Source organism: Thamnophis elegans, chromosome 10, assembly GCF_009769535.1.
Source record: "Thamnophis elegans isolate rThaEle1 chromosome 10, rThaEle1.pri, whole genome shotgun sequence".
NCBI classification, from domain to species: domain Eukaryota; kingdom Metazoa; phylum Chordata; class Lepidosauria; order Squamata; family Colubridae; genus Thamnophis; species Thamnophis elegans.
Genome location: NC_045550.1, coordinates 25,288,829 through 25,312,715, shown reverse-complemented (window position 1 = coordinate 25,312,715; position 23,887 = coordinate 25,288,829). Strand labels below are relative to the sequence as shown.

General features: G+C 43.1%; 1 protein-coding gene and 1 long non-coding RNA gene across 2 annotated transcripts in view; one reads left to right on the top strand and one right to left on the bottom strand.

Annotated features, from left to right (window-relative positions):
• Positions 1 to 23,887, top strand: part of SLIT1 (slit guidance ligand 1) — a 117,768-nt gene that overhangs the window by 88,776 nt on the left and 5,105 nt on the right. Inside the window, exons 21-32 of the mRNA XM_032225849.1 lie at positions 1,446 to 1,517; positions 3,773 to 3,844; positions 13,684 to 13,755; positions 14,697 to 14,860; positions 17,191 to 17,315; positions 18,647 to 18,744; positions 20,206 to 20,342; positions 21,184 to 21,277; positions 21,492 to 21,629; positions 22,778 to 23,015; positions 23,135 to 23,265; positions 23,552 to 23,706. Of these exons, the coding sequence (XP_032081740.1) occupies positions 1,446 to 1,517; positions 3,773 to 3,844; positions 13,684 to 13,755; positions 14,697 to 14,860; positions 17,191 to 17,315; positions 18,647 to 18,744; positions 20,206 to 20,342; positions 21,184 to 21,277; positions 21,492 to 21,629; positions 22,778 to 23,015; positions 23,135 to 23,265; positions 23,552 to 23,706 (1,496 nt within the window). The remainder of the gene's footprint in view (positions 1 to 1,445; positions 1,518 to 3,772; positions 3,845 to 13,683; positions 13,756 to 14,696; positions 14,861 to 17,190; positions 17,316 to 18,646; positions 18,745 to 20,205; positions 20,343 to 21,183; positions 21,278 to 21,491; positions 21,630 to 22,777; positions 23,016 to 23,134; positions 23,266 to 23,551; positions 23,707 to 23,887) is intronic.
• Positions 148 to 21,568, bottom strand: LOC116514316. The gene is made up of 3 exons (XR_004256090.1): positions 20,780 to 21,568; positions 18,119 to 18,203; positions 148 to 653 (listed from the first exon to the last, which is right to left on the bottom strand). It is a non-coding gene; the product is annotated as an uncharacterized LOC116514316 (long non-coding RNA).

Sequence of the window (23,887 nt, the reverse complement as noted above, 5' to 3'; positions counted from 1 at the left end):
CCTGGAGATGGTAGATTAAATATAAGGATCATAACAACCTCTAGGATGTTCTGAAAACTGCTAAGATCTTCACCATAATCTAGATCAGTGTTTCTCAACCTTGTCAACTTGAAGATGTCTGGACTTCAACTCCCAGAATTCCCCAGCCAGCAATTCTGGTAGTTGAGGTCCAGACATCTTCAAGTTGACAAGGTTGAGAAACACTGATCTAGATCCATTTTCTCCAACTTGCTGACTCGAGATGAGTATGTGTGACCTGGATTCCTTTGCTACATATCTAATTGGACAAGGAGTAAATAGGAAGAGATATCAATGAGTTCTTAATTGATGTAGTGCTACAAATTAAAGCTGGTGCAGAAGATAAGGGGGTCTATAGCATCTCTTAATAGAAGCAGGTGGCCATGATGTTACTAATATGCAGTGAAGCTTCACATAGTTATAAACAAAAGTAGAACATAAGGCCAGAATGCCCTGTATAACCCAGTGTATCTTTCATATTCTTTTTTCAGTAACTAGCAAAAAGCAACATTTCATTAAAAGAATAGAATGTCATAGAATTATGTATATTGAAACAGAAGGGGATCAGAGAAGACCAAGAAATAGTCAAGAGAGGTAGCGTCCTCTTATCTTCTGTGCTCTCCATAAGAAAACATCTGAGGAGAGAAATAGAAACATTTGCATTATACAAAATGATGCTTAAAGCAGAAAATGGAAAAATCTTAAGAAAAAAAATACTATTATTAGGAAACATTTTTAGATAGTCGTCTTATTAGTCTTCTTAATTTAGTCTTCTTAATTGTGACACCCATTTAAAGCAAATAAAGTTGCAGGGTTCTTACAAGAAAAATTCAGCCATTTTGAATAGGATACAGCTAATTCAAGGTTAGGGATGTAAGGGACGTGGTGGCTCAGTGGCTAAGATTCTGAGTCTGTCGATCGAAAGGTTGGCAGTTCAGTGGTTCGAATCCCTAGTGCCGTGTAACAGAATGAGCTCCCGTTACTTGTCCCAGCTTCTGCCAATCTAGCATTTCGAAAGCATGTAAAAATGCAAGTAAAAAAATAGGAACAACCTTTGGTAGGAAGGTAACAGCGTACCATGCACCTTTGGCGTTTAGTCATGCCAGCCACATGACCACAGAGACATCTTCGGACAGCGCTGGCTCTTCAGCTTTGAAACAGAGATGAGCACTGCCTCATGACTAGCACATATATGCGAGGGGAACCTTTACCTTTACTAATTCAAGGTATAATAATGGATTGCATCATGCAATTGTCATGCAGATAGTTACATAAAAGTGCTGATAAACCATAAAGCGGATTTATCAGTATATATACTGGCACTGCAATTGCAAAGGATTATAGATTTTTCCTTGAGAAATGAGAGGAAGGAAGGAAGATTGAGTTAAAAGTGATATTAGAACCTGACCTGTGCTTCTGTTTTGCAGAGACCTGAGCAACAATAAGATCAGCTTCCTCAGCAACAATTCCTTCACCAATATGAGCCAACTGACTACTTTGTGAGTGTTTTCTAACAGAGTTGAATCTAAAAGAGTTGTGCTGCTTCAGATTTCAGGGACAGATATCATTGGGTTCCTGTGGTGAAAACCTGGGCAAAGGCCACACTCACTCAGCTCTTTTTCTATGTCCTCCCTTCTACCCTAAAGCTAACAGTAAATCCAAATTTTTGCTGCCTCTGTAGCACTTTCTTACCGGGTACCTGGAACAGGCCCAAGTTGAGCTGCTTTTTATCCAGCTTTAGCACAAAACACCCCAAAGCCTGTGATTTGACTATAATTCCAGCCCTGCCCATCATCATCTAGCACATTGATGGCTAACCTTTTTCTAAAGGTATGGCAAGCTTGTGCACCCACAATGGAATGCGCTCCACCCACCTGCGCATGCGTTCGCAACCCACTCATCCCCACTTGGGGGCGAGTTTTTGCCTTCCCCAGGCTCTTAAGACTTTCCTGAAGCCTGGGAGGGTGAAAACAGCCCCTCCCAGCCCTCCTGGAGGCCCTCCGGAAGGTGGAAATGGAGAGGCTGTTTTCACCCTCTTCAGGCTTCCGGTTGGGCCGTTGGGCCTGTTTTTCACCCACCTCTAGGCTCCAGAGGCTTTCCTAAAGCCTGGGGAGGGTGAAAATGGCCTCCTCCTCTGGCTCTCCAGAAAGCCGAAAGTGCACCAGAGCTGAGGGCTGCCGTGCTGGCAAATATGGCTCCGCATGCCACCTGTGGTGAGACTGTCACAGGTTCGCCATCACGGATCTAGCATTTGAAAAGTCTGTTACATTTAATGCTCTAATTACTCCATGCACATTTTTCTTTTCCCAGTAACCTATTTTTTTAAAAAAAAATGTGGTTGTGTTAGGTAAGTTCCCCGTTGGGAGAGCGAGTACGTTCAGAGAAGCGTTGTGAGAGTTGTGTTGGAGAACACACAAGTCAGCATATAGAGACACTTCAGTTTAAGTAGGCTTTTACCTTCGTGGAAATAGAGGTATCAGAGTCCATCAAATAGTCCAAGTCATACACGGATAAGACAGTCAGTCATCAATGTCTTACAGTTAAGGGATAATCCAAATAACATAGTCCAGTATCATATAATCAGTTCAGTACACAAAGTTTGCTAACAGTTGCAAAACTTATAATAGCTCAAGGCACTTTCTAACAGCCAGCTTCCAAAAACACTCAGATCAGATCAGCCCAGCATCTAACGAACAGAGAGCTAACAGTCATTCTGGCTCCCTCTTATGGCCGATTGAGGAAAACAGCAACCAATCACATTTTACAGTATGATTTAAAGAAACAGGTATAGCATTGTTACATGATTTATATATTGCCAACCCAACCGTTAGATTACATTCCTAACAGGTTGGCTGACCAGTATATGGCAGAAAAGAGTATCAAGTGAGGCATGTCAGTTTCAAGGCTTCTTCCTATCTAGCTGGGCCAGTCCAGCCACCAATTTTCCAAAAAATAAAAACAAAAAAGTGGCAAAAACTGGAATTCCAGTTTCCCTTACAACCGAAAGAGTGGTCAAAGAGATCAGGGACAGAACAGATTGGTCCCACAGGAAACCAGCAGCGGTAATTGAAGTCACAAAGCATGTCAGGCCACCTCCTGAATGCCCATTAATGCACTCTACATTGCCAGCATACAGTGTCCTAAGTGGGATATTAGGGTAAGCACAGCATCTTAAAGAATCCTTAAGCCCGCTGTGGGAGTCACTGAGATGCAGGCAAACACATAAGGTTATGTTGTCAAGAAAGTGTTAGTGTGCCTTCCTTGTGCCAGAGCAAAAAGGTTGTGTGGATTTACTTAAGAGATTTTACAATTAGAGATTTTATTTACTTAGCGATTTTATAATTAGAGTTTTAATTACTTAGAGCAGTGTTTCTCAACCTTGGCAACTTGAAGATGTCCGGATTTCAACTCCCAGAATTCCCCAGCCAGCATTCGCTGGCTGGGGAATTCTGGGAGTTGAAGTCCAGACATCTTCAAGTTGCTAAGGTTGAGAAACACTGACTTAGAGATTTTATCTGCTATATGGCTTTATACTGTTCAAAGCAGGTTTCCTTTACAGTGGCAATTTATATCCTGTGCAAAATGGGGTTGATTGAGAGAGAGATTCTGATTCAAATATTTAAGATTTTTGTGTGAGTTACCTATTAGTGCATCTTACAAAATACTGGGGACAGGAATACAGTTAATGTATGGGATGTAATTACACAACATGTGATTGTTTAAATTGTTTCTGCCTCTCTCTAATTTCACCTAGGATCCTCAGCTACAATGCACTGCAGTGTATTCCCTCACTAGCCTTTGAAGGTCTGCATTCACTACGGCTGCTGTATGTATCTTGTGTTTTGCCCCCAATTCACATCACCTCCTTATTCATTTCTCTGTGGAATCGCCTGTTAATTTTTAGTTTACTGGAGAATGAATTTTGCCTGATCATTATTTTGTTTTAATGGATAGCAGCTGGGCAAAGAATATTGCAAAATGAGACAATATTCTGGGGCTGATAGGCACATTTGGAATTTGAGGGGCAGGTTGGGGAAAGTTTGAGAAAATGACTTCCATTTTAAATGACCAATTATAAACCACACATTTACTATAAGGCACATTTATGATACATCTCTCCATCATTACCCTAGCCTAGCCTCCCGAATACTTTCTACTACCTCAAAATTAACTTAAAATGAGGCAAAACTCACTTAACAAATGTTTCACTTGGCAACAGAAATTTTGGGCTCAATTGTGGTCATAATAAGTTGAGGACTATCTGTAATTTAATTATTCTGTAGTGTAAATACGAGTAGTCCTCGAGTTATGACCATAATTAAACTCTGCAATTATAATAAGTTTTGATGGTTGCAAAGCAGCCATCACATAATCAGACCCGCTTTTATTACCCTATTCAGAGCAGTCATTAAGTGAATACAACGGTCATAAAGCAAGTGCAGCTGATTGTTCATTATGGGGTATTATTTTTCTCACAGGACACTGCAAATAGGACATGCAGTTGTCAAGTGCCCAAAATGTGGTCATGTGACCATGTAGGAGGGGCTCAGATATTGTTTTGGTTTGGTTTGATTTTATTGGACTTATATGCCGCCCTTCTCCCAAAAGACTCAGGGCGGCGTACAACATAAAAACACATATAACAAAAGATTAAGATTAAATAGGCAATCCAATAACCTTCCATTGACAATTTAAATCAAATTAAAATTAACAATTTAAAATTAATAATTTAATTTATTCTATTCAGGCCAGGCCAGTTTGCTGAAAAAGCCAACTTTTTAGGGCGCCCCTGAAGGACCAGAGGTCGGGGATTATGCGAAGCTCCGGGGGCAGCTCATTCCAAAGGGAAAGCGCTCCCACAGAGAAGGGTCTCCCCCTGGGGGTTGCCAATCAACACTGCCTGGCTAATGGCACCCTGAGGAGGCCAACTCTGTGGGATCGTACTGGACAGTGGGAAGCTACCGGTGACAGTAGGCGGTCTCGCAAGTATCCTGGGCCTAAGCCATGGAGCGCTTTAAAGATCATAATTAACACTTTGAATCACACCCGGAAAACAATCAGCAACCAGTGCAGGCTGCCTAAAAGGGCTGTAACATGGGAGCACCTAGGTACCCCCATGACAACCCACGCGGCCGCATTCTGGACCAGCTGGAGCCTCTGGGTGCTCTTCAAGGGCAGCTCCATGTAGAGAGCATTACAGTAGTCCAGGAGGGAAAGGACGAGGGCGTTAGTGACTGTGCACAGGGCATCCTGATCCAGGAAGGGGTGCAACTGGTGTACCAGACAAACCTGGTAGAAGACACACACACCCCCGGTCACGGCTGTAAGATGTTCTTCTAAACTATGCTGCGTATCAAGGAGGACTCCCAGATTGCAGGCCCTCTCTGAGGGAGCTAAAATTTCTCCCCTTATCATCAAAGATGGTACATGATGCACAAATTGGGCTGATGGGAACCACAGCCACTCAGTCTTGAAGGGATTAAGCTTGAGCCTGTTCGTCCCCACCCAGGTCCACACAGCCTCCAGGCACCAGAACATCACGTCGAGGCCATCGTTGGGGTGGTTTGGGGTAGAGATGAAAAGTTGGGTATCATCAGCGTATTGATGATACCGTACCCCGAAACCATGGATGATCTCGCCCAGTGGTTTCATATATATGTTGAACAGGAGGGCTGAGAGAACCAACCCCTGGGGCACCCCACAAGTGAGGCGCCTTGGGGTCTATCTCTGCCCTCCAGTCAACATGAACTGTAATCGATCCAAGAGGTAGAAGGAGAACCACTGCAAAACGGTGCCCCCCACTCCCAACCCTACAAGTCGTCACAATCAGATACCATGGTCAATGGTATCGAAAGCCACCGAGAGGTCTAATAAGACCAGGACAGAGGAGCAACTCCTGTCCCGGGCCCACCAGAGATCATCCACCAACGCGACCAATATCGTCTCCATGCTGTACCCAGGCCTGAAACCCGACTGAAATGGATCCAGGTAGGCAGCTTCATCCAGGTACTGGGGAAGTTGACGTGCTAGTACACTCTCAACAACCTTCGTTACAAATGGGAGGTTGGAGACCAGACGATAGTTGGTTAAAATAGCTGGGTCCAGGGAAGGATTCTTAAGGAGGGGTCTCACCATTGCCTCCTTCAAGGTGGTGGGACAGAACCCATCTCTCAATGAAGCATTGGTAATCGCCTGGAGCCAGCCTTGTGTCACCTCCCAGGAAGCCGAAACTAACCAGGAGGGACATGGGTCCAGCACACAAGTGGCAGCACTAAGTCTCCCCATAATCCTGTCCACACCCTCGGGAGTCACAGGATCAAACCCATCCCAGATAGTCTCCACAAGATTAATCCCCGTCAACTCGCCCAAATCTACCCAGTCAGAGTCCAAGCCTGTCCGAATCTGAGCGATTTTAGCAATAGCAATAGCAATAGCAGTTAGACTTATATACCGATTCATAGGGCTTTCAGCCCTCTCTAAGCGGTTTACAGAGTCAGCATATTGCCCCCAACAACAATCCGGGTCCTGATTTTACCACCTCGGAAGGATGGAAGGCTGAGTGAACCCTGAGCCAGTGAGATTTGAACAGCCGAACTGCAGAACTGCAGTCAGCTGAAGTAGTCTGCAGTGCTGCATTTAACCACTGCGCCACCTCGGCTCTTTTGTCCTGCAGATACTCGACTAATTCCTCAGCCCTGCCCTGAAAGGGGTCTTCCCCAGTTCCTTGATTAAGTAAGGAACGGGTCACCCTAAACAAGGCGACTGGGTAGTTATCTGCAGATGCGATAAGAGCGGAAAAATGTTCCCATTTTGCCGCTTTTATTGCCACTAAGTAGGACTTAATATGAGTTCTTACTAGTGTCCGGTCAGATTCAGACCGGCTGGCCCTCCAACCACTCTCTAGGCATCTTCTCCGGCGCTTCATCTCCCAGAGCTCCTTGGTAAAGCAAGGAGCTACCCGGGACCAGCACCGCGTCAGAGGCCGCAAAGGCACAACGTGGTCCAAGGCCCCAGGGGCCGCCCTATCCCAGGCTTCCACTAGGGCCTCGGTTGAGCTGTGAGCAAGGGATTCAGGAAAAGTCCCAAGCTCCATCAGGAACCTTTCAGGGTCCCTCAGGCACCTGGGGCACAACCATCTAATCGGTTCTGCCTCCCTGCGGTGGGGGGTAGCAGTATGGAAGTCACGCCTGAGGAGGAAATGATCAGACCATGACAAGGGTTGAATAACAATATCCCCTAAAACTAGATCATTCATCCACTGTCCAGAGACAAAAATCAGGTCGAGCATGTGTCCCTTCTTATTAGTGGGGTCTCGAATTAACTGAGTTAGGTCCATAGCCGTCATGGAAGCCATGAACTCCCAAGCTGAATCGGATGTCTCGCCAATGGAAGGCAGATTGAAATCCCCCAGGACCATAAGCCTGAAGAAATCAATCATCAGTCCGGCTAACACATCCAGCAGCTCAGGCAGGGCTGATGAAACGCAGCAGGGAGACAGGTACGTGACAAAAAGGCCCACCTGAGCTCCAAGGCCCCACTTCACAAAAAGGGACTCACACCCACCTATCTGAGGCGCAGTGACCTCCCGAGGTCCAAGACTTTCCCTAATAACCACCGCCACCCCCCTCCGCCCCTGCCCTGGGCTCTCGGCTGGTGGAACGCCCGGAATACTGGTGGGCATAATTCCATGAGGGAAACACCCCCCCCCACTTGGCCAAACCAGGTCTCTGTAATACATGCCAGGTCCGCTCTCCCCTCTTGTATGAGATCGTAAATGAGGGGAGCCTTATGTACCACGGACCTGGCATTAAGTGACACCAGCCGGAGACCGGGGTCCTGTAGTCCCGCGCACCCAGGTGTGCGAGAGGAGCAATGAGGGTCGGAACGTGCAATCGCTCTTAAACAGCGAACCCGTGTCCCCCGGGCATAATTTGGCCCTTGGCCTCCACCTTATCTGCCCCTCCCACCTATAGTAGAGATGGTAAACCGCCCAATGGAAAGGCTTAATGTCCCCCCCAGAATTCCAACCTTTCCCAGCACTCCCGACCCGCATCCACTGATTAGCCCTGGCCTGTGCCCTGGTAGACTCCCCCCCCCAAGCCTGTCTGAGCCATCCGAATCGACCCCCCCGCCCACCCCTTAAGATTTGATTTTTAAAACCCTGTAAAAAAACTCCTAAGAAGCCTCTTCTTCGCATGCCATTGGAACTTTGGAACCAGGGCAAAAGTAGTTTTTTGGGGGAGAGAGGTCCATCGTAACTTCAAACTGTTGCTAAGCAACTGATTGTAAATTGAGGACTATTAGTATTGTCTATATTTTCCAGTTGTCCATTAGATTGTGAATGATGAGAGGATGCCAAATGAATATGAATCCCCACTAAGTAGAAAAGGGACATTGGTGTAAACTGAGTATTATAACCTGAGGTTACACGATTATGTTCTGCACTAAAAAAAACATACTCTGAAAAGAGTTATACTATCTCCTAAATTCAGTGACTTAACTTATCTTAATAAACAGATTCATTAGCACCAAAAAGGTCATGTCACTTTTTTTACAGTACAAAAATCAATAATAAAATCTAGGGAAACTATATCCCAATGTGTAGGATGGAAGAGGAGCGGTTGGAACAAACTAGCTGACTTATTCAGCCCAGTCTTAGCCCAGCCGTAGGCATGGCAGGATGAAGCATTGACTTCGACATCAGGCGTCACTCTTTCGTTCACATTCTGAGCATTGCTTTGAATACACACTACACGTCCCACAGCTTTATTATCATGGCAAAGTTGCAATATTTATTCGCTGAGAGGAAGAGGAAGATACAAAAGAGCATTATGAAAGAGTGTCCGTCAGTCATGAGAAGAAGAATTGGTTGGTGGGGCTCCCTGGCATCTTGGTCTCCTACATATGGGTCTTGTTGTTGCAAACCAATCCAATCCAACACATCTATTGCCTGTTTCTCTGTGTGACTCTTTTGTGGGGAGCTGTTGGGAGGAGGGAGCTTCAAGATCATGGTGGAGGAGATGGCCAGGGAATATAATGTTTAATCTTGCATGAGAGTGCATGCAACAGCTTTTTATATAGTTATAAAACATAGTTGACACAAAAAACGTGGAGAACATGTATGTGCCTGATCTGACATGGGGGGGGGGAGTGTCTGAGCCGTCTGCAGGTGCTCCACATTCTTGGTGGGTTGCTCCCTCCAAGAAATACCTCGACTGTTAGAATATGGCTTTTACAGCCCACAGATCTTTACTTGAAAATATCATAGTTTCTTTCAGTCAGGAAGAATAAGGTGAAAGGCCAAAAAATCCTCCCCTCCCTTTGTCAAAACCTGCAAGAGAACAGCTCTCAAAGCCAATTCTAGGGCATCAGTTTCCACAGCAAAGATACAGGTGGGTTCTGGATCCCTGAATAGCACTCAAATAGGTACTAATACCACTCTATAAAGTCTTAGTAAGACCATACCTAGAGTACTGCATCCAGTTCTGGTCACCCACTATAAAAAAGATGTTGAGACACTAGAAAAAGTGGAGAAGAGCAACCAGGATAATTAGGGGACTGGAGACTAAAATATATGAAGACCAATTACAGGAACTGGGCATGGCTAGTCTAGTGAAGAGAAGGACCATGAGATACATGATAGCAGTGTTTCAATATTTGAGGGGCTGCCACAGAGAGGAGGGGGTCAAGCTATTCTCCAAAGCACCCGAAGGCCAGACAAGGAATAATGGATGGAAACTGAACAAGGAGAGATTCAACCTGAAAATAAGGAGGAATTTTCTGACAGTGAGAACAATCAACCAATGGAACAGAAGTTGCCTTTGGAAGTTGTGGAGCTTCATCACTTGAGACTTTCAAGAAGAGATTGGACTGCCATTTGTCAGAAATGGTGTAGGGTCTCCTGCTTGAGTGGGGGGGGTTGGACTAGATGACCGATAAGGTCCTTTCCAACTCTCTTAATCTGTTCATTTTTCAGGGCGGTTTCCTCTTGAGTACAGCATTTAAATCTCTTTCTTCAAAAGTTGTTAGTGTCAGGGTGGGTCTTCTGAAAAAGATCAGGATGTCATCTGAATTTTAACAGGAAAGCGGCTGTTAAATTTCCATGGCCCTCTTCCATTCAGATCAAATCGTAATCTCCTCTTAAATCCAATTTAGTGAAAATGCCTGCCTTCCGAGAGTGATTCGGCAGATCTGAAATAAGAGGCATTGCATAGTGGTTGCTAATGGTTACAGAATTCAGAAGTCTGTAATTGAGTATAATTCTCAAGGAATTATCTTGCTTTTTTTACAAGAAACATTGGCAGATGCTGGATATGTCGAAGGGTAAACAAATCCTTTCTTCAGATTTTCATCCAGAGACTGTTCTGAAGAGATTAACTCTTTCATAGACAGAGACTACATCTTTTGTGGGGCATCTGGCTTTAGGTTTTAAATTGACACTACAGTCACACACCCAATGAGGAGGTAAGGCAGCTACTGCCTCTTTCCCAAAAACAACAAGAAAAGCAGGTACTTTCCTGGCAAGGGAGGCAATTCAGGCTGGCATAGGAGGAAGAGAAGGAAAAAGAGTAGCATGTTTGTAAATGGGACTGTTGATGCTTGTGAGAGAGGGGAGAAATTGCTTCCTGCATCTAATGGAGAGTTAGATTTTGAATTATAGCCGGTCTATTCTGAGTATAGGAACGTGTAAGGAAAATATGATATAGAGTTGCAAAAATTCTGTATTATAACTTATTTTCAATTTGAGAATGCTACACCTAAAAGAAATTGTCCTTCGATTGTCTCAACTAAAAGGGCTTTAGTACAACTCAGCAGAGCCAGCTCGGTGCAGCCAGCTCACCGCTGTCAGCTCAGAATCACCAAGTCACCTCTGCCAATTCACCACTGCCAAGTCACCATAGGACAACAACAGAGGTGAACCATTTTCACACACACACCCCGGCCTGTCTTGGCCACAGTCACTGTTATTCCTGGTCTCATTGGCCAGGAATTCAGCATTGTTGCAGCAGCAGGAAAGAGGGGTGTATGTGAAAATTGGACCCACCCAGTTGCCATGACATTCCTGTCACCCCTGTCCCCGTCCTCTTTGGGACAGACCGTTGGGTTTGGTGGCAGTGGTGGTGACGGTGAGGGGTGTGTGTGTGTGTGTGTGTGAAATTGGAAGCCTCCAGCCACCACTGCCATTCTGCACTCTGACCACCAACTTGTTCTCATTCTGGCCAGCCATGGTGAATTGTCCCCACAGCAAGTTGGCCGTGTGGAGTTGTCCTGCAGTGAATTGCTGGTGGCAAACTGATGCTGGTGAGTTGGCCACATCAAGCTGACCATTCAGAGTTGTCCTATTCTGTCTAACAAAGGTTCTGTAATGACTACATGGGAAACACAAACTAACACACTGCAGTTTCATCTATGAAGTTAGTTGTTATGCCAAAGTCTTTGTGCAGGAAATTGTATTTCTGCATCAGCAAAAAAACAACAGGACTAATATCTGCTGTTATTTGCCATGTGAACTCAATTTTTTTTTCAGGGGTCTTGTTAAGCATCTGTCTTTCTGATGAGAGAGAAAGACTTTCAAGATATTTTTCAGACCTTTAAGAGGACAAGATCAATTAATTGAGCACAGAAGATATTCCAGCAATTTGTATAATACTGTAATAGGGTAAAATAGCAGACTCTTGAAAGCCTCTCGGTTTCTCTGTGCCCCATCTTACACAAACAAGATCAAGTGCAGCTATTTTGAGAGTGGGGTTATTTATGCTCTCCTATTTTCTCAGGACTTTTCTGAAAGTTCCTTAGTGGTTTAGTCATTATTTCTCCATTCTCAAGGCCAAGTTTACATTTCTTCTTAATAGAAACTCAATATTATGAGTTTTCAGAGCAGGTATCATTTAAAGAAATTTCCCACATTGAGGATATATCCAGAAATTAGCTCTCAGCTAGGGTCATACAGGAATAAGTAACACAAACTCACAATTCTCCTTCCATCTTGGGGTAATGCTTCGTATATGTGCTTTCTGCAAATAAGGAGTCTAGGTGTGCATATGTGTAAAGTCAGTACTAACATCCTAGTGGTATAAACAGACATAGCTCCATTACCGATTGCAGTAAAACAAAGCAATACATGAATTCTCCAAGGATCAAGAGGGCAGAATGGTATCCCAACAACACCCTAGCTAGGAGGCAAGTCCATCAATTAAGCTAGTAATCTAATACACCTGTTTGTACTGTGCAAAATGAGACAGAATTCTTGAGAAAAAATCTTGGCAGCCTTGGGACGTGTCAGAGGCTCTGAATTCAATGCAGAAAGTGTCATTCAGAGGAGAGGAATGAAGGATATACATCTTATTTTCACCTACATTGGCTTGATCATTTTCCCAGTGAGGGTTGTGTACACCCTTCACATTTCATACTTTATGATCCTAAGAGTTGTTATAGGGAGGGGGGAGGGGCTGTTAGTACCTGGAAAGAACTAGCTCTGGGTAGTTATTTTCTCTGAGATTCATGGATGGTGGATGTGATCTCCAGGTTTCAGTAAATGGGCAAGCGACTCCAATGTTGCCTTAGCCTAGGTAAAAGTGGCCTAACATTCTTGGATTAAAGATAATGTGGGCCCATCTTCCAGATACAACTAGAGGCCATTCCATGCCAGAGACACAAACCTCTCTTGGAATATGACTGACTGAGGGTCATGGGAAAATAATCAGGGTGATATCAAAGCTCAGAGGTATCTAAAAATTATGAAAGAACATGGCAAGCTTTAACTATAAATTAAATACAATTAACAGAAAGAAAGAAGGATAGGCTCCTCTTTCCTTTGAACAGTCCCTAAAAGGACATTGAGCATAGGAGAAATGGGTCATACACCTTGATTAAAATCCCAAGCAGCGTGTTAAAAGAAGCTGGGGAAGTAGTTAGCAATTTGGGGCTATTGCAGGAAGTGAGAGTAGCAGCAAGAAGCAAATGCCCAAGGAGAAATGGCAAGCAATGGCATTGGGAGACTTGTGTGAGACATGGTGAGGTTGCAATTGGAATGAGGGAGGGCTTTGGACTGAGCAACTGCCAGCTGGAGTGGCAGAGCTGGTCACAGCTGGGATATCTGAGGCCAGTGAGCAGGACACTGTGGGAACTGAATGAATGGGGATCCCATGTGGGGATAATTCGACCCAAGAGACCCATTGCTGTAGCAGGGTTGGTCTTCCTCTGATAAGGGAGCTGGTGGAGGATGGACCTGGTTGTAGAAGAAGAAGAGGAGAGGAGAAGATAATCCTATTCTCCTCCTCCCTCCCTCCCTCTCTTCTTTCTTTCTTTCCTTGAGGTTTACAGAGTTAGCACATTGCCCACAACTATGTGTGTCCTTATTTTACTGACCTCAAAAGCATGGAAGGCTGAATCAACTTGAGCCGGTCAGGATCGAACTCCTGGCAATGAACAGAACCAGCCTGCAGTATTGCATTCTAATCACTGCACCACCACGGCTCATGTGGTTAGGAATCCTGAATTCCTAACATCTCATTACTTTTACAAAGATTACTAATTGCTCCAAATGTAATCGTCTAAAGATAGTAGACAATGGGAAATCACATGAAAAATTAGGATTCTGTTTCTTCCTCTCCGTAATTGGACTCTTGTTTGAGCATAAGAACAATTGTCTGTATTTGCATTCAGGTCTCTTCATGGAAATGATATCTCCACGCTCCCTGAAGGTATCTTTGCTGATGTTACCTCCCTATCTCATCTGTGAGTATCTGTATCATTAATGTAAGCATTTGTTCCTTTTATTCCAAATAGGGTTTTTTAGCATTTTTTGTAGGATGGTGCTTGGTGATACAAAGAAGAAAACACCATTTGTTTACTTTTGTTTGTTCAGCTGTGCAAAGATGCTTAGCACATGTCTTAGGTAATAACTGCCCTGGACAAAGTGCTTCCAGAAATTTTGTAGGTAGCAGTGTTCTTGCTAGTTCTGTAGTGATAAGAATAGATGCATTGCGGCTTGCGGAAATGTGTTGGAAGTTCCTTCTGGCATCTGATATAATCCGTTAGCAGCTTAACTTAATACTCCATTGTGTGCTTACAAGGAAAATTAGCTCTTGAACCCTCTGACTTTCCTCCCAAGAAATTGGAACGTGTGTGAAGTCTTCTGCTGCAATGCAGAAGAATAAAAGACAAAGACTTCTAGACTGAGGCTGGGTTAACACATGACTTAGCAAACTGCAATTTATAAATTAGAACTTAGTGTGTGGAGTTCATGAGTTTTTTTCTGGGTTTTTTCCTGGTAATTGGCTAGGATACTTTTCCTGGCTCAGCTCTAAGAATGTATATATCTTTTTAGACATGCTTATAAACACTATCTTTGGAAAATTCTACACACACACACTCAATTTACATTCATTGCATAGTATCTGTAACCTCAGAGTAGGAATGATATGAGCACGCTGCATTTCATTTGAGTCATTTAGCAGATTTAGCATCAAGTATTAAGACATCAAATAAAAAGCTGAAAATAGAGGCTCTTCAAAATGCAACAACGTTGCATTTAAAAACAAATGGAAGTAAAAAAAAACATGTTATTAATTAGTTCTAGGACCTCTAGAGGCATTTCTGTAGAGTGACCAGGTAAAAGGAAGAGATCTTGTACTTTGAATAATTATTTAGATGTTATTATTCTTTCCGCTGTGCAGAGCAATTGGTGCCAATCCCCTGCATTGTGATTGCCACATACGCTGGCTCTCAAGCTGGGTCAAAACTGGCTACAAAGAACCTGGCATTGCCCGTTGTGCTGGTCCTGCGGATATGGAAGGCAAACTTCTGCTCACAACTCCAGCTAAGAAATTTGAATGCCAGGGTAAGCTACAGAAGCAACAAGGGAAATAAAAGGGCTCCCTAAGTATTTTCAGAAAAATTAGTAGGAAGAACTACTTCTGAAAATTCTGAAGAACAGCACTGCCTATCACTAAAGAGATTTTGGCTATGTGAACTACAGTTTGTTCTGGCCAGCTGAGTTGCCTGTGGCATGAATGTTACAAATCTAAGACTGTTGAAGTTAATATTGGGCATATGGGGGAAAAGTGAGTCATGGAATTTATTAATATGCACACAGATGTGATGAAGATGCAATGCAGGAAGTAGATTCTTGTCAGAGAAGCCAATAAAACGAACCCAATAGCCTTCAAGGAATCCCCCACATATGCCCATTTATTTGGCAATGGTTCAAAATTATGACGACACTGAAAAAATGACTTCTGACCTTTCTTTGCACTTAAAACTGGCACAGCAGCCACACAGTCACATGATTGCCATTTGCAAGCGTCTCAGATGGCTTCTGACAAACTATGTCATTGCCGAAGCTGGCAGGTTGCATGTCGTAATTACATCGTGTCTCACTTAAGAACCATGCAAAAGATGTAATATAATCAGGTACGGTCATGTGATGCTTCACTTAATGACTGCACACTTAACAACAAATTTTCCGGTCCCTATTGTGGTTGTAAATCGAGAATTCCACGGTTCTGAAGATTATGAAAGACAGATTCTGATGAAAGACCTAAAGCACGGGTGTCAAACTTGTGGCCTCATGCTGCCGTCACGTGATATTTTACAATGTTTTCCCCCTTCACAGAGCTGGGGTGGGCGTGGCCTGCACGTGACACAACTGGCCCAGGGACCACTAGTTTGACACTCCTGATCTAAAGGATGGGCACAGGCATAATAACATTAGCTACATCAAACCTGGTGCCTTATTGATATAATGAGATTCTAATTTCCAGAATCCCTAATTAGCCTCATAACAGGCCTTGAGTCTGAGCCCTTTCCTCTGTGTATGTCACACCACTGTAGAATTCTTTGAAAAGTTTTTTCTTTTACTTTTTCCTGTGAAAGAAATTGGGAGGGGGGGGGGACCCTGCTTGCTTTTGCAGAAAATTAAGACTATTAATTTTAACTTTGGCTATGAGATTGAAATGGGCAAATGGTGGGATCTATGTAGTAAGACTATTAAACTTACAATATCTACAGCATTTAAAGAAAACATATACAATATGGTTTATAGATGGCACTTCCCCCCAACGAGGTTAGCCAAAATGTTTCCTGGGTTATCTCCACTGTGTTGGAAATGTGGAAGAAGGGATGGCACATTCTACCATATTTGGTGGTCTTGTACTGAGGCCATGAAATACTGGAGAAGGATTCAAAAATGGAGGTTACTGGGGCAAGCATGGAATGGAAACCCGAGAATTTTTTATTAAGCATAAAACCAGAAAACATGAGTAAATCAATATGGCGTTTGAGCCTACATATAATTGTGGCCGCAAGAATAACTTATGCACAATTTTGGAAATCTACTACCATACCGTCAGAAGATGCCATAATTAAAAAGATCTATGAATGTGCAGAAATGGACAGAATGACGGGTTGGCTGAGGGACAAAGGAGAAACGGAACATTATCTTAGCCGGAACTTATGGTATATGTGAGCGACAAGGAGAACAGCAGGGGCTTAAAACGGGGAAAGTCAAATAGCAGTTGTTAACAATGGGAACTAAAAGTGAACATGGGTATTGTAATAGATCCCTGAATTTTGTAATGAGAAGATGCGGCTTAGAGACTAAACAATGAGGAAGGAAAAAAAAGTTGGGCTGTGAATGACTGTCACCGTGGGGGGGGTGAGGGGGGGGGGTTATATGTTTAAAATTGTATTTCTATTTGTATGTTTTGCTCTTTAAAAAAATTGTATAACCAATAAAGATTACTTTAAAAAAAAAGGCTATTTTAACATTAGGGCTCAGTATTATGCCTAGGAATAGGTGAATGGGTGTTCTTTTCAGCTATTATCCATTTTTTAATGTATATATCAGAGATAGGTTGCTCCTGGTTTGGCCCGGTTCGGCCGAACCAGTAGTGGCGATGCCGGGAGGCTCCACCCACCCACCCGGACCACAAGCGAACTGGTAGTAAACCGGTTAGCAACCCACCACTGGTATATATATATATATGCACAAATCACAAATTTGTCAGAGAGCCCCATGGTTTCAGCTGATGGGAAAAGGGCAATTCCTTGGAAGAGATTCCAATCAGGAAGCACCCAATCTTTACAATCAGATATAAGAAATGTGTCTTTAGTTATTTCAGGTATATTTCCTTAATCTTATTCATGCAATGTATTTTTCTGTCTATGTAGGGCCTCCCCTACCCACCATCCAGGCCAAGTGTAACCCCTGTATCTCCAATCCCTGCCAAAACAGGGGCAGTTGTCAAAGAGATCCTCTGGGCTCCTATCACTGTGTCTGTCCCAGTGGTTATAAGGTAAGTAGAGTGAAAGGCAGGGTGGTAAACGTCTACATGGGAAATGCTATGTTGTCACAAGTTAATGAAAGATATAAATCCATTCATACAAAATGCTGAGGTTTGCCTTTTTGTGGCTTTGAATGTTGTGCAATACTCTGGATTGTTTTATGTTTCAGTGTAGATAGTCCTTGACTTACAGCAGTTTGTTTGGGGACTGTTCGAAGTTACAACAGCACTGAAAGGGGTGACTTATGATCATTTTTCAGACCTACAGCTCAGGGGTGGGTTGCTGCTGGTTTTAGTACCGGTTCTCAACACACGCACACACTGACTTAAAAATAATTCAATGTCTTTGCGCATGCTCAGAACAATTTACAGTGAACCGTTCAGGTGTAGTCACTAAAATCCAAAATAGCGGCGGCCGAGCAGCGGTGAGGGAACCGGTTCGGGGATGTGGCAGGCCAGGGTTGCTGCCAGTTTCACGACCCAGGCCTGAATTCCACTACCAGTTTGGCCGAACTGGGCCGAACCGGCAGCAACCCACCTCTGCTACAGCTGTTGCAGCATGCCCCATATTCATGTGATCAGAATTCAGATCTTGGCAACTGACTCATATTTATGACGGTTAGGGTATTCCGGGGTATGTATAATCTTTTATGACCCAACAAGAAAAGGCAATAAGGAAACCAGATTCACTCAAAAGCCATGCTACCAACAATGGCAGTGACTCACTTAACAACTGGGGCAATAAAGATTGCAAAATGGGGCAAATTTCACTTAACAATTTGGGGGTCAATTGTGGTCGTAGGTCGAGGCCTTACCTGTATTGTACAAACCCAGAAAGTGAGTCAGTTCGGTAGTGAAGTTAAATACGTTCTGTGAACACAACCAATTGCTCCTTTGACACTGAGGAGGAGAAAAAAAAGAAATGGGGAGAGCTATTTCTGGTAACAAAAGTCAGGAAAATTTATATGTAACAAGTTAGTCTTGTTTCACTATACATCAGTGTTTCTCAACCTTGGCGACTTTAAGTCCTGTGGACTTCAACTCCCAGAATCCCCCAGCCTGGGGGGATTCTGGGAGTTGAAGTCCACAGGACTTAAAGTCGCCAAGGTTGAGAAACACTGCTATACATAGATGGCTGGTGAGCAAGTAATTGGTTTTCAAAACTTGTATTGGCCAGAAATTTTCTATTTAAAGCAAGGGCCTCCAACCTTGGCAACGTTAAGACTTGTGGACTTCAACTCCCAGAGATCCTCTGAGGGTTGAAGCCCACAAGTCTTAATGTTGCCAAAGTTGGAGGCCCCTGATTTAAAGTGGGATGGTTTCATTTTATTTCCTTATCCCAGGGCAAACACTGTCACCTATCTGTTGATGGCTGCTCTGAGAGACCCTGTGAGAATGGTGGGACCTGCTTGTCTCAAGAAGGAGATGGAGCCAGCTTTAAGTGAGTGGCAGTTCAAGATTTCGGAGTCTCCGCCCTAAAATGGGCGGTGGGGGGGGGAATCTTGGTTAGTTGCAATATCTGCCAAGAACCCGGGCAGAAACCTATTACAAAATTGCCAGATGTCAAACTAAAATAAATCCAGCTGCATTTTCTCCCTTAAGCCAGAAATAGACCCTGAAAAGTATGGCAAGTGTTTATTCAGTGTTTAATCGTATATACCTGCATGACTTAGAGGACAGGAGAGGTTTTTGGTACATGGTCTGATTCTGCAGGCAATTTATTTTTGTAACTATGGTTTGGGATTTGGGGGACAAGCCACTGGAATACATGCATCCCAATGGATTGCCAACTGTTTTATTCTTTTGATACACTGAACCTCGGATGTGTGCCCTCCTACTCTCCCTCCTCAGAATACAGTGTGGGCGGCTTTCTGGGAAACATACCATAATTAGTAGCTTGAAATAAACTGCAGGTAGCAGAGAAAAAATGGGGCCCTACCTGATCTGTACATCCAATTTGCTAAACCGCTAAATGGCTTTTCATCATATCACCATATCAACATAGCGTCTTTAAAAGCCAGCACATAATGTCCCTTGGGAATAACAAAGATATTTCCTACACATGCCGTTCGGTATTATCTCTTTGTAGAAAGATAGCAAGAAGGGACATGGATGTTTTGATCAAGGGCATCAGAGCTGACAACTCCCTGCCTTTGTTAGACAAGGTCACCATTTTTTTCCTGTCTTTGCTTCTTCCTCTAAAGTCCATGCAAAAGAAATGCAAATGCCACCATATTATGCAACTCGCAATATACACTCCTTTATCTACAATATTCTCCTCTGTTTTACGTGAATGTGCATCTGTTTTCAGGTGTGTCATATATAAATTAGTATATTCTATGAATCTCTATTATTACACGTGTGGTTCAAATGGGATTGCCTCAAAAAGTACCACATATAGTCCTGAAACACAGCTATGGAGGTTGCTTTGAAAACTTAAGAAATAGTTAAAATAATTATCTACAACTTCCCCTTCATTGAAATAGATTTAAGAAAGTTAACTGAAAAAATAACTCGGGATCAGGATTCTCCCATTTTTGCTTTTCTCTAGTCCTTCCGAAAGGCCCTGCTTTTTCTTTTGGGGGTTAACATCAAAGACCACACTAGGATGCCATTCCATCTGTCCCAGTACTTAAAGCAGCTTTAGCTCCTTCTCAGTTCAGGGCCTTCTAGAGTGATCCAACTAGCTCCTGCAGTTGGAGGCCAAAATGCTTGGTCTATAAGATGGATAATAAGATGAAACACTTGAGAGTTATGGAGATACTGAACCCAGTTTCAAAAAAGAAGTAACATCCCTATTTTTCACCTTTCTTGAAATTTAGATAAGGGTATAAATTCCAGAAAAGCCTAAAAAAGAAAATGTTTCAAAGTATCAAATAGCTCTTGTTTTCTTTGTTAATAGATGTACTTGTGCGGATGGATTTGAAGGTCCAAGATGTAATCTGAAGACAAATAGTTGCAACAACAGTTGCAAGAATGGGGGTACATGTGTTAATGGGTCCACTAACCACACATGCTTGTGCCTACCCTTCTATACAGGTATGGCTTCAATTGTAAATTACTGCTTATAATGGGGGGGGGGGTTGCAGAGCTTCTGCTTTTATTTCTGAAGAGAGCAAAATTGTCACAGTATCTAAAGTGATCTTATATGGTGTTAGGAATGGGGAAGTCCATGTCCAGACTACTAATATGATTTTATTATCCATCCCATCTTATAAATTGTCTGTATTATGTTGGATAATTATAATGTTAAATGTATCCTTTTTTTTGGCAAATGTTTGTTTTTAGCTTTTCTTAAGTGCAGAAAACAGTTAGTGAAAAGATAAGCTACTTCATCCTCTTCATGATTAATTCTTCAGAATTGCTATAGACATTGGAGATATTTTCTGTTGGCTAGTATCTTGCTAAATTTGACATTTGGAAGAGGAAGGGAAAGGAGTGAGGAGACTTTCTGGCCTAATAGTCAAAATACTTACGTATGATGTGTAGCTCCTTGTCCTTCTGTATGAGTTCAAGAAGTTGAACGGTTTCTGCATAATAGAAAAAAAAACCCATCTGTTTATTTTAATGTCACAGAATTTACTTATTCTGCATAGCTATTCTGGAACAAAACAGTGAAAAAAAATGCAAGTCAACCACTTGAATTGGCCAACCTAAAAAGGGATCAGGGATATTTCGAATGACTGAATGTTTCCTTCTTATAGGTCCAAAAGGTGAACAATTCAGGAATATGTATTTTTGTTCGCTAATGCTATAATGCAAACAGGAATTCTTGGGGTAAAATATGGGCTTTCCTCCTTTCTTTGGGGCAAAATGAGGCAAATTCAAGGAGAGACGCTATTTGTTATGCTTCTGCCTTATCACTGTATTTTTCCCACAGGGACATATTGTGAACAGTCGGTGGATGTATGTTCCCCTGAGCTCAGCCCCTGCCAGCATAATGCCATATGTAGAGTCTCTCTTGATGGACCCAAGTGAGTGAAGGAAAGAGTGGAGTTTGGGGAGAAGAAAAAGATTTAAAACCAAGTGGAGGACATGAATGTGTACCAAATAATGTGTAGTGGAGTTAGAAAAAAGACAGTTATATTCATTGCTTCAGCCATTTCCTGGTTGGTGCAGCTTGCTGCTCTTTTGAGCACTAGCCAGGCCACCTCAGTGACTGGATCTCATTCCTGTTCCTGCCTCCAGGTGTGAATGTATGCCTGGCTATGTGGGAGATAATTGCAGTGTGGACTACAATGACTGCCTAGACCACCAATGCCAGAACAATGCCAAGTGTTTTGATGAACTGAATGGTTATTCCTGCCTTTGTACTGGTGGTTTCAGGTAAGGATGTTAGATGGAGATATTGTCAGAATTCACATAATGTCTAGAAAAATACCAAGTGTTCTGCAAAGCTCAAGGCCAAGGTTTGCCCTTTTCCCGATTGGCCGAAATATAGTCAGGAGAAAGAAATGTAACAAAAGGAGTAGTGTTTGCAAAAACATATAAAAGTAGTGACTACTAGATTTATTATTAATTAGCTGTTTCCAGGGTGGCTTCACTACCCTTGCAAGACAGAGATCCTGCCGCATCTTTCAGGTGCTTTCAACAACGGGTTGATCACAATGCCACTGTCACGTTCTGGCGTTCACGTTGCATAAAAACAGAGATTCAGTTTGTTTGGTGAAAAACGTTTATCTCTATCTAAGAAACTACGTGATAACCAGCATTAAATGACAATGATACAAAGGTAATCAAATCCAACTCAGTTCTAACCAAGTTAACACCATCACCCATATATATATATATACCATTACCCTACCCAGCTCCACCCACAACTCCACCCAGATGACACCCACCCACCATCACCAATCACCATGACCCCCACCCTCAGTCACACCCCCACTCAGTGTCATCATAGCCTCTTTCCTGGTTAGCAGCATCCCAGCAAAAGAGTTGCATCAGAGTAGGCAGTTGCACCCGAGTAGAAGAGCCACATGCAGCTACAGGCTCAATTGACATCAGAGAGGCAACATCAATGTGGCAGCGTTAGTGGCTGGCATGGTGATGGACAGGTTCCCCCTGGATGGAAGCTTGAGAGCTGACAGCCACCTGTGTAGATGTTTGTTTGAAATCTTATCCAACTTGTTTCAAGTAGCAATGTGCAAAAATAGATGCATGTCATAGCATTCTCCTTCCACTATTGGTTGGACCATATTTTTATTTACTAAGGAAATAGCAGACAGCAAGTTGAACAACAAATCTGAGTTCCTGGGATGCAAAGTATATGATTACTTGAATTATGAGAAAATATTAATTGCATTTATACACCTGGGTGATGTCAACAGTGGTTTATGAGATGCCAAAAATGAGGGACCCATTTAGAACATTGGAATGATAAGGGAACACAGCCTCCTTCCAAGAATATATCAATTTCAATAGCTCATTCTGGCAATAAACTTATGTCCTATTGTATGCTTGCTTCATTCTAGTGGTCAGCTCTGTGAGATCCCACCTCATGGCTCCTTTCAGTCCAGTCCCTGTGAGAGAGTGGAGTGCCAGAATGATGCCAACTGTGTGGAGTTAGGCAATCGTGCCTTATGCCAGTGCCTTCCCGGCTTTGGAGGGCTCAAATGCGAGAAGCTACTGAGTGTCAATTTTGTGGATAGGGATACATACCTACAATTCACGGACTTACAGAATTGGCCCACTGCCAATATTACTCTGCAGGTAAAAGAGTTTTAAGTCTATGCCCCAACCCTCCAAGAAGAGGCATTATCTACTTTCCTGTACAATGTTGGTTTTCCTATCTGTCCTCCCCCCCCACCCCACTCTCTTGTTCTCTGCAGGTCTCCACAGCTGAAGATAATGGGATTCTCTTGTATAATGGGGACACTGATCACATGGCGGTGGAGCTTTATCATGGCCATGTGCGTGTCAGCTATGATCCAGGCAGTTACCCTAGCTCAGCTCTTTATAGGTAGCTCTATCTTTGTTTTCTCATTCAAACTATGGGAAGTTTGATAGAATGTGAGCAAATTTGTCTGTATGACCCTACAATCTGCACACTGATTTTTGGGGGTGAAGGGGAGATGCTAAGGTTTAGATCAGGGTCCAACAACGAATGTCAAGCATTGATGTAGAAAGCAGAGTGATCTTAAGAGAGTGTTGAATGAATGTTGGTGATCAAGATTGTAGATGTTAAGATGTTGTGAATAGGATATGTACAAGAGCCTTTCTCATCCCATCTCTCTCTTTTCTCCCAGTGCAGAGACCATCAATGATGGACAGTTCCATACAGTGGAACTGGTAACATTTGAGCGGATGGTAAACCTATCTATCGATGGAGGTGATCCCATGACCATGGATAGCTTTGGCAAGGCCCACACTCTGAATTCTGAGGCTCCACTCTATGTGGGGGGTAGGACAGCAATCTCTGTTGGGGAACAGGGAAGCAATATCCTGCTGAAACCAGAGAGAGCATCAGTTCTTTCCAACACTTCCACACTTTTACAAGGAGGCTACCATATGGACTAGGAGGTTCTAATAATTCTTAGTTTGGACCATTTATACACTATCAATTGGGAGAAGGAGGAAGAGAA